Source organism: Rhinopithecus bieti, unplaced genomic scaffold (assembly GCF_001698545.2).
Source record: "Rhinopithecus bieti isolate Rb0 unplaced genomic scaffold, ASM169854v2 scaffold_5569, whole genome shotgun sequence".
Lineage (NCBI taxonomy): Eukaryota > Metazoa > Chordata > Mammalia > Primates > Cercopithecidae > Rhinopithecus > Rhinopithecus bieti.
This window is the reverse complement of record NW_016804856.1, coordinates 384,003-394,591: the sequence shown is the minus strand read 5'-3', so window position 1 is coordinate 394,591 and position 10,589 is coordinate 384,003. Positions and strand designations below refer to the sequence as shown.

General features: G+C 34.2%; 1 protein-coding gene across 1 annotated transcript in view; it reads left to right on the top strand.

The window, feature by feature from the left end:
* ADGRB3 (adhesion G protein-coupled receptor B3) overlaps nt 1-10,589 on the top strand; it is a 779,954-nt gene that overhangs the window by 414,060 nt on the left and 355,305 nt on the right. Inside the window, 1 exon segment of the mRNA XM_017870735.1 lies at nt 72-192. Within this exon segment, the coding sequence (XP_017726224.1) occupies nt 72-192 (121 nt within the window).

Here is a 10,589-nt window from a genome sequence, read left to right as displayed (position 1 = left end):
GGCTTTATCTTTGCATAAGGAAGTACTGGAATTATCTTGTAATTAGCAGATTAAAGTTTTATAAGACATAGTATTTTCTTGCTGTTTGCTAATACTTCAAATTTTATTCTTTCTAGAATTAGATGAATCATCTGTATTTGTTCTTGGAGCAGTACTATACAAAAACTTAGATCTAATTTTGCCCACTTTGAGGTAAGCTACAAAGTAATAAACTGTTGTAATTTTGTAAATTATTCCAAAATGTGATTAGAGTTCATTCTATAAAAATAGTCAAACAAGCTGTGGTAATACAAAGGGATTTTTCTTAAATGAAATAGAAAATACAAATTTAATGAACAGGCTATTAGCAATTATGCATTTCAAAACAACTAGGAGAGATAATTTTGGTGTCTGATTGTAGCCCTGCAAATACTTTCGTGACTAATAATACCTTGCCTGGATACTGAAAAAATAAAATAAAATAAAATAAAAATCACAAGTGTCTATAATAGAATGGGTCACTGTAAAATTAATCTGTCTTCTCCCTTTAGTTGTGCTTAATGGTACTGTTTATCAACATGACATGAAATTAAAGGAGTGTCATGATGACTGGGAAAACATGGTATTGTTTATTTGCACAAGATCTTAGTTTGCTTTGAAATAAATTTTCAGTTACAGCTACACTTTTTAAAAATGCTACTGTTTATTTAGAGGACTATTTCTGGAAGAAAGCTATTAATTTCTTTCCTCCCAGATATTAAAAACAATTGCAAATAGTAATTCTACCAAAACTAACTTATTTGCTTTACTGTCTTATCTACTATACCAAATCTCACAGAAAACATCATTCACATCTACTTGGGTTGTGATGTTATCACTCATAGTGACCTGTTTCTCCACATCACCTCATTTTGGAAGACAGAGATAAAGTTGTTTCAGTTAAATACGATCACAGTAGGACTTCTTTCTTATACCCTCATAAATAAAGCTTTACATTTTTGGAGAGGAAAGAATATAAATAATGTGTGCAGTTATACTGTGGACAAAACAAATAGTCTAAAAATAAAAACAATTAGAGTTCAGTGCAGATGAAAAAAAATATCACCCAAGGAAGCAGCAGTGATTAGGCATGAATCTTTAGAGAAAATCTTTCTATGTGAAGCACGTTATTAATATAGGTAGAGAGTCATCCAGAGCCCCTGTAGATGCCATGCAGGGTCTCCTTCAACCATAGAGACAACCATGGGAAGTTGAAATTTATTTGCCTCCCTTCTCCTCTGAATAGAATTCAGACTTCCTCAATTTGGATCAGTCTGTGTTTGTGTTTTGCTAACAAAAAAAGTTTGAAAACAAGTCTACTCTCAACTTTTCCAATGGTTTTATTAAAACTCATTGGTATTTACAGTTACTCACAGATAAAATTTATTCATAGTTACACTGCCTATATCTTTATGTTTGATGTTGATGAGAGATATGCTAAAGTTAAAAATGCCCAGATAATCAAAGTTAGACATTTATTTCCACAGGGAATTCATTTATATAAAGCTTATATTTTAACAACTCTCGACTAGACACTAACTTAAAATCAGGTGACTTGTGTTTTCATTTCAATTAAACATGTCGAGAGTTTTATAAATTTGTCCAGTCACTCAGTAATTGTGTGCATTCAGTTCAACTGTAAAATAGAAACGTATTTATGTGCAACGTTCTCCCTATTTGCTCCTGAGATACATAGTGAATACAAATGAAATATTCAACATAAAAATTTTTAGATTAGTTTCCCTCCTAGATGTCCAGCAGTGTTGGATTATGATTAATCTTGTTCCATACAATCTCATAGCACTCACTCACCTACACAAATGAAGTCAGGTTATTCCAAGTTTTATAAATTTATGCAGTCAATATAATTGGAAATTTCTTCAGGAAATTTCCCAAGGGATCCCAGCCTTTTTTGTAAAATGAAAAAGGAAGCATTTAATTAATGTCTGAACTTTAAAAAAAGAATATCATGACAGAGGCAGTTTGTCTCTTAAAGCTTATGGGTAGATTAATGGTTTCATTATGGATGATTTAGTGGATATAGTAGAGACCAGTCTGACAGACTGGCTCCCCTGATGCCGCCTGTAACACAAAGGGATTCAGACAGGCGACTGGGCAAGTCACTGACTTTTTTTATAAGTAAAATGTGGTAATTGAACTTAAAATTTTTTTCACCTTCAGAAATTATATTTTCATTGCAGAAAGTTCCTACATATTCTTTAGATTGAAGTCCTTAATAACTTCTGTATAAGAATCACGAATTTGTTTACCTATACATTCTTAGTATCCATAAAGTAATTTAGTAAATGTCTATAGGACATCTAAATAGTACTTAGATCACTGACCAGATATAAGGACAATAGAATGCTCGGGATGAAATATTTGTTAAGTACTCTTAGAAAGGTGAAGTACTAGTGTTTACTTCTCATTTTCTTTTATCTCTTGTAGTAATATAATGTGACCACTAAGTACCCTCGAACTTGTTTTTCTCCGTTTCAAAACATTCTTCCAGAAAGTCTAATGAGTAACTGCACGAATTATAGGTCTGCTAAATGAAAATATAATTTTTATTGAACAAGGGTGATTCTTTTTTCCACAGTCACTCAGCAAACATTTACTGAGCAGCGTCCCTGCTAACAGTACTGTATTAATTCTTTTAAACTTCCCCTGCTATCGCAACTCTCAGAACAGTTCTTGATAAAGGGTCAAGGATTTTTTTCTGTAATAATTAATTTATTTTTATTTTTATTTATTATTATTATTATTATTATTATTATTATTATTATTAAGACAGAGTCTCGCTCTGTCGCTCAGGCTGGAGTGCAGTGGCGCGATCTCGGCTCAGTGCAACCTCCGCCTCCCGGGTTCTCGCCATTCTTCTGCCTCAGCCTCCTGAGTAGCTGGGACTACGGGCGCCCGCCACCACGCCCGGCGAATTTTTTTGTATTTTTAGTAGAGATGGGGTTTCACCATGTTAGCCAGGATGGTCTGGATCTCCTGACCTTGTGATCCTCCCGCCTCGGCCTCCCAAAGTGCTGGGATTACAGGCGTGAGCCACTGTGGTAATAATTAATTTTTCTATCTGATAAAATATCTTATATAAGACATCTTTAAAAATAAGGCACACAGAAGTTTAATGTTTGTACTATTAAAATATTTTAGGAACAGAGGATTAAAATATGTGTATTTTGCAATTTTACTGTATAAATGTGACTGTGTGAATTGAACTCAGTAGGAAAGGAAACATCTTTTTATTCAACATAAAACGTACAAATTCGTTCTATATGTTCAGTTATTATTTATGCATTTTTATAAAATGTATTCCTTGTTGATGATTTTACTAATTACATGTTGAAATATGTGAAGCCACGTTTGTTATACACAGAAATAATAATAGTAGATTTGTTGTTATGTTTCCAGAAATGGTATATTTTGTTATAATTATTTTCATTATTTTTCTCATAGAGACTATGAAAGAGGACTTGATGTATGATTTGAATAAATATAGTTTAGAAATTGTCCTTCATACAAAGACAAAAATAATTTTGCATGTTGACTGTCTCTTTATTGAGATATTTCTCTTCTTCTCTTAGCCCTAATATACATTCAACTGTCCTTTGAGCTGCAATTTTTATTTTACTGTTCAGTTGTCTTCCCTCTTAAAGTTAAGTAGATTCAGATTGTTACTTCAACTGAAGGAAATATGCTTCAGATGAAGTCCAAACTATGTGCTGTTCTCAGCCTCTCAACTTCTTTCTTCAGAATAATTTCTTATAGATAAAAAGTATAGATGGGCCAGGCATGGTGGCTCACGCCTGTAATTAGCACTTCGGGAGACCGAGGCAGGTGGATGACTTGAGGTCATGAGTTCAACACCAGCCTGGCCAACATGGTGAAACCCCGTCTTTACTAAAAATACAAAAATTAGCCGTGCATGGTGGTGCATGCCTATTAGTCCCAGATACTTGGGTGGCTGAGGTGGTAGAATCACTCGAACCTGGGAGGTGGAGGTTGCAGTGAGCAGAGATTGCACCACTGCCCTCCAGCCTGGGTGACAGAGCAAGACTCTGTCTCAAAAAAATTAAAAAAATAATTTTTTTTTAAAAGTATAGAACTACAGGATATTAATGCTGTAAGGTCTTTTAGGGTTTAGTGTGAGCTAGAACTCTCATTTTATGGTTAAGAGACCTGAGATCCTTATCGCTTAAGTGACCTAAGATTATATGTCCAGTAGGTAACTGAATTATAATCCAACTTGTCTTGTTCGCTAAAACCAGGACTCTTCTACTATATCTCATTCCCTCTATTTTGCTACTATTTATTATTTTAAGCAATACAAATCATAGACTTCTATGATAGTTCAAGAGTATACCTGTATCCTTCACAGAAAATCTTGTAAGAGCCAGAACAGGTGGCTATATGTGAGCAGTTTCAGGGAGCCCTGGGGCTGGCCTGGTGGCCCCAGCCCAGGTTGTCAATGCCAAGACTTGAATTTGTCACACCTCCCATTCTCCCTTGATCACTTATGTGCATGTCCAACCCAGTTCAGAGGGTCGTTTGAGGGAGTGAGATATTGACACACAGATGCCACTCACATTAAGAAATTAGAAAACTTGCATATCTTGGCAAGCTCATAAACTGCTCTGAGAATTTTAACTTACTTTTATAACATTTTTTGAAGCCAATTTAGCAATACCAAGAGACTTAAAAGTGCTTTATCATTGATATAGCAATTCTACTTCGAAGAATTTATTTTAAGGAAATAATCTCTAAGGAAATAGAAAAGTATATCCAAGTATACCCTCAAGCCAAGAAATCAATAAATGGTTATAAACAATCATTCATCTGATTCATTTAATAAGTTCAGTTTCCAAGTTTGTGGGATAGCCACGAAAGTTCTGAGTACGTGAGCAGTATGTTGTTATCCTGTTAAGACATGAAAAATGTAGTCCTGTAAAAAATACATTTTATGTAATGATTAACATTAAAAGGATTATAAAATAACTTATAAAATTATATGTAAATTTCACTATAGTGGAATAAAGAAAAATACAGATGAATGAAAACTAAAGTGTCCTCAAGCCAAAAGTCATTACAAAATTATTTTAAAGAAAGGAACAAATTTCAGTAATGCAAAATCACATGAATTTCTTGTCAAGTACACTAACCTAATTAAGGTAAATGAGGCTGAAATTTTTATATATTCAGGAAATGGAACTCGTTTGAATTCCTAATGCTATAAAATTAAAATGAATAGAAAATGATATTGGAAAAATAGAAAATCGTAGACATAATCACTTTTACACCAATGCACGCGGAAGGCAATCAACCTGAAGCAGTCAGCTCTCTCAAGAGCTCATGCCTTAGGTTTAGGACCTAAACTTTGAGTCTTCCTTTTTAATTCTCACTGTGCAATGAAATATTCTAGTTTTGTGATGTTCTGTACCTTTTTGGATTGTCCTCATGAAAACATTAGAAATTTAAATTATCTATAATGGAAATTACAAATTGGCGTAGATTATAGTATAAAATATTGTGGTATTAGTGCAATACTTTTTAAAACCTGGGTCTAGTTTGGTCAGATATTTTTAAAGTGGATGTAAATCTCTGATCACTTGGCATTTTTAAAATTCTAGATTCTACATGTCTTAGCAACCTACAGTGAAATTCTAACTCATTTCAACTTTAAGTAAACCCAATCCTACTTTTAGCAGCTGTCAGCTGATTTGGGTTTTAAAACAAAGATATTTAGCTTTAAAATTTTAGTAAAGTACCCAAATTCCCATACTGTATGAAATCATCTATTTTATTTTGGTCTTATTTAAATTGGTCTATTCATTTAAAACATTTATGCAAGTTTCATTTTTGAAGCTACATAAACTATAAATCTAAAAATGGAATAGGGCTATAGTAACTTTACTTCCATTAAACCCTTAACATCTTTTTGTTATATCTTATCTGGCAATACTGTATGTGTGCTATTAGTTCTGCCATCTCCTCCATTGGGGCTTTTTCTATAACTGCATTACATTTTTTATTGTGTTACAAAACATAAAATTTACTATAACTACTTTTAGTGTACAGCACAATGTTAACTATATGCACTTGTGTAACAGATCTCTAGAAACTTTCCATCTTGCAAAATTAAGACTATACACATTAAAGCACAACTCCCCTTTTCCCACTCCCTCTGAGCCTTAGCAACAGCCATTCTATTTTCTGATTCTTAGTTTGACTACTTTCAATACCTTATCTAAGTGAATCATGCAGTATTCATCTTTTTGTGATTGATATATTTCAATTAGCATAATATCATTTGGGTTCATCTGTCTTGTAGCATATGATAAGATTTTTTTCTTTTTATACGGCTGAAGAATATTTCATTGTTTATGTATATATCACATTTTCTTCATCCATTCTTCCATTGATGGACAATCAGCTTGCTTCCACCTCTTGGCAATTGTTAATTCTACATCATGAACTTGGGTGTTCAAATATCTCTTTGAGATATTTCTTTCAATTCTTTTGGATATATACTCAGAAGAGAGATCATTGGATTATTTTTTATTTGTTTTTTCAGAAACTGCCTACCGTATTCCAAAGCAGCTGCACCATTTCACGTACCCACCAACATTGCATCAGGGTTCCATTTTCCCACATCCTTGTCAACATTTGTTATGTTGTTTTGGTTTTTGGTTTTTTTTGTTTTGCTTTGTTTTGTTGTGTTGTGTTGTATTGTGTTGTGTTGTGTTTTTGAGACAGAGTCTCACTCTGTTGCACAGGCTGGAGTGCAGTGGTGCAGATCTCAGCTCACAGCAACCTCTGCCTCTCCGGTTCAAGCGATTCTCCTACCTTAGCCTCCCAAGTAGCTGAGATTACAGATGTGTGCTACCAGGCCTGGCTAATTTTTGTATTTTTAATAGAGATGAGGTTTCCCGTGGTTGGTTTAAACTCCTGACCTCATGAGATTGCCACCCTTGGCCTCTCAAAGTGCTGAGATTACAGACATGAACCACCCCGCCCAGCCTGTCTTTTGTTTTTTAATAACGATTATCCTGGTGGGTGTGAGGTGATAACCCGTTGTAGTTTTGATTTGCATTTCTCTTACAATTAGTGACGTAGAGCATCTTTTTATATCCTTGTTGTCCATTTACGTACCTTCTTTAGAAAAATATCTATTCAAGTCTTTTGCCCATTTTTTAATTTGATGATTTGGTTTGCGTTTTTGTTGTCAAGTTTTGGAATTACTTATATATTCAGGATGTTAACCTCTTACCAGATACATAGTTTGCAAATATTTTCTCCCTTTTCATAGGTTGCCTTTTCATTCTACTCGTTGTTTTCTTTCCTGCACAAAAGTTACTTTGTTTTGCTTTTTAATTTGATGAAGTCCTATTTGCTTATTTTAGCTTTTCTTCCCTGTACTTTTGGTGTCATCTCCAAGTTCAATTATTTGAATGTGTTTCTCTGTGTTTTCTTTTAAAAGTTTTATAGCTTCTAGTCTTATGTTTACATCTTAATCCATTTTATGCTAAGTTTTTTATATGATGTAGGCACATGGATATCCAGTTTGTCCAACACTATTTGTTAAAGAGATTATCCTTTTCCCATTCTGTAGCCTTAGCACCCTTGTCGAGTGTCATTTGACCATATACAAGAGGATTTATTTCTGGGCACTCTATTCTGTTCTGTTGGTCTATATGTCTGTCTTGACACCAGTACCATACTTTTAAAAAAATCGTTGCTGTGACTTTTTAATATAGCTTGAAAATAGAGAATATTTTGTTTTTCTTTCTTAAGACTGCTCCAGCTATCAAGAATTCTTTGAGATTTTATATGAATTTTATATTTTTTTCCATTTCTGCAAAAATACCATTTGGATAGATTGCTTTGGGTAATATGGACATTTTAGCAATATTAAGTCATCTAATTCATGGACACAGGATTTCCTTCCATTTATCTGTCTCTCCCTTCAATTTTTTCAGAAATATTTTATAGTTTTCAATGTATAACTCTTTTTCCTCCTTCAGTTTACTCGTATTTTATTTATTTTGATGCTTTTTAAATGGGATCCTTTTATTAATTTCCTTTCAGATTGTTCATTGATAATGTATGGAAACCCAATTGTTTTTTTTTTTGTGTGTGTGTGTTTTGTTTTGTTTTGTTTTGTTTTTTTGCATTCTGCAACTTCATTGAATTTGTTCATTACTTATAACAAGATTTTTAATGTGTATCTGTGTGTAATCTTTAGGATTTACTACATATAAGGTCATGTCATCTATGAACAGAGGTAATTTTACTTCTTCCTTTCCCATTTGGATGCCTTTTATTTCTTTTTCTGACCTAATCGCTGTTGGTAGGACTTCTAGTACTATATTGAATGAAATTGGCAAGAGAGGGAATTGTGTCTTATTTCTGATCTTAGGGGAAAAACTTTCAGGTTTTTCTGTTTTGTTTTGTTTTGTTTGTTTGTTTTACCATAAAGTGTGATATTAGATGTGGGTTTTGCATATAAGACCTTTGCTATGTTGAGATAATTTCTTCATATTCCTGATTCATTAAGCAATTTTATCATGAAAGGGTGTTTTTGTCACATCCTTTTTTAAAATCAATTGAGCCGAGGCAGGCGGATCACGAGGTCAGGAGATCGAGACCATCCTGGCTAACACGGTGAAACCCCGTTTCTACTACAAATACAAAAAAACTAGCTGGGCGTGGTGGCAGGCACCTGTAGTCCCAGCTACTCAAGAGGCTGAGGCAGGAGAATGGCATGAACCCGGGAGGCGGAGGCTGCAGTGAGCTAAGATCACGCCACTGCCCTCCAGCCTGAGCACAGAGCACAGAGCGAGACTCCGTCTCAAAAAAATAAGATAAGATAAGATAAGATAAGATAAGATAAAAATCAATTGAGATGATCATGTGGTTTTTTACCTTGATCCTGTAAATGTGATGTATTACACCGATTGATTCTCATTTGTGGAAACATCTTTGCATTTCAGAAATAAATCTCTATTGGTCATGATATATAAACTTTTTAACATGCTGCTGAATTTGGTTTGCTAGCATTTTGTTGAGGATTTTTGTGTCAATATTTATTAAGGATATTTGTCTGTAGTTTTCTTTTTTTTAAAAATAGTATCTTTGTCTGATTTCAGTATCCAGGTAATACTGGCCTCATAATGGATTTGGAAGTGCTCTCTGCTTTAATATTTTGGAAGACTTTGAGAATGAGTTGTATTTATTCTTCTTTAAACGTATCATAGAATTCTCTAGTGAAGACTTCTGGTCCCCTAGGCTTTTGTTTATTGAGAGGTTTTTGATTATTGATCCAATCTCTTTACTAGTTATGAGTCTATTCAGAAATAAAATTTCTGCATGATTTAGTCTTGATATGTTATGTTTTTCTTAGAATTTGTCTATTTCTTTTAGCCTATCTTGTATGTTGGCATAGAATTAATTGCTCGTAGCTGTCTCTTATGATACTATTTACTTCAGTGCCATAAGTTGTGATGTCTCCTTTTTATCTGGTTTTGTTATTTGAGTCTTCTCTCTTTCTTTTACTTACTCTTTTAAAAGGGTTTGTCGATTTTGTATATTTTTTCTCCAAAATCAACTCTTAGTTTTGTTGATTTTACATGGGTTTGTTATTTTCTATTCTGTATATTTCAGCTCAATCTGTATTATTATCTTTCTTCACTATGTTTAGGTTTAGTTTATGCCTCTTTTTCAAGTTCTCTGAAGTATAAAGTCAGGTTTTGATTTGAGATATTTCTTTTTTTTAACATAGGTGTTTACTGCTATAAACTTCCCTCTTAGTACCTTTATGCTGCCTCACATATGTGGTATGTTGTATTTTCATGTTCACTTGTCTCAAGATATTTTCTAATATTTCTTGTGATTTCTTCTTTGATCCACTGGTTGTTCAAGAGTGTGCTGTTTGATTTCTACATATTTCTGAATTTTTCAGTGTTTCTCTTGGTGTTGAGTTCTAGTTTTGTTCCATTATAGTCAGAAAAGATACTTGGTATGATTTTACTCTTCTTGAATTTGTTAAGGTTTGTTTTGTGGCTTAACATGTGGTGTATACTGGAAAGTGTTCTGTCTGCCCTTGAGAAGAATGTATATTCTGCTGTTGTTGTATGGAGTGTTGTGTGGAGTTCTGCATGAGCTTGTTAGGTCCAATTCATCTATAATGTTATTGATATCACCTGTTTTCTTATTAATTTTCTGTCTAGGTAATCTATCTAGTTAATCTGTCTAGTTATTAAAATGGGGTATTAAGGCCGGGCGCGGTGGCTCAAGCCTGTAATCCCAGCACTTTGGGAGGCCGAGATGGGCGGATCACGAGGTCAGGAGATGGAGACCATCCCGGCTAACACGGTGAAACCCCGTCTCTACTAAAAAAATACAAAAAACTAGCCGGGCGAGGTGGCGGGCACCTGTAGTCCCAGCTACTCGGGAGGCTGAGGCAGGAGAATGGCGTAAACCCGGGAGGCGGAGTTTGCAGTGAGCTGAGATCTGGCCACTGCACTCCAGCCTGGGTGACAGAGCGAGACTCCTTCTCAAAAAAA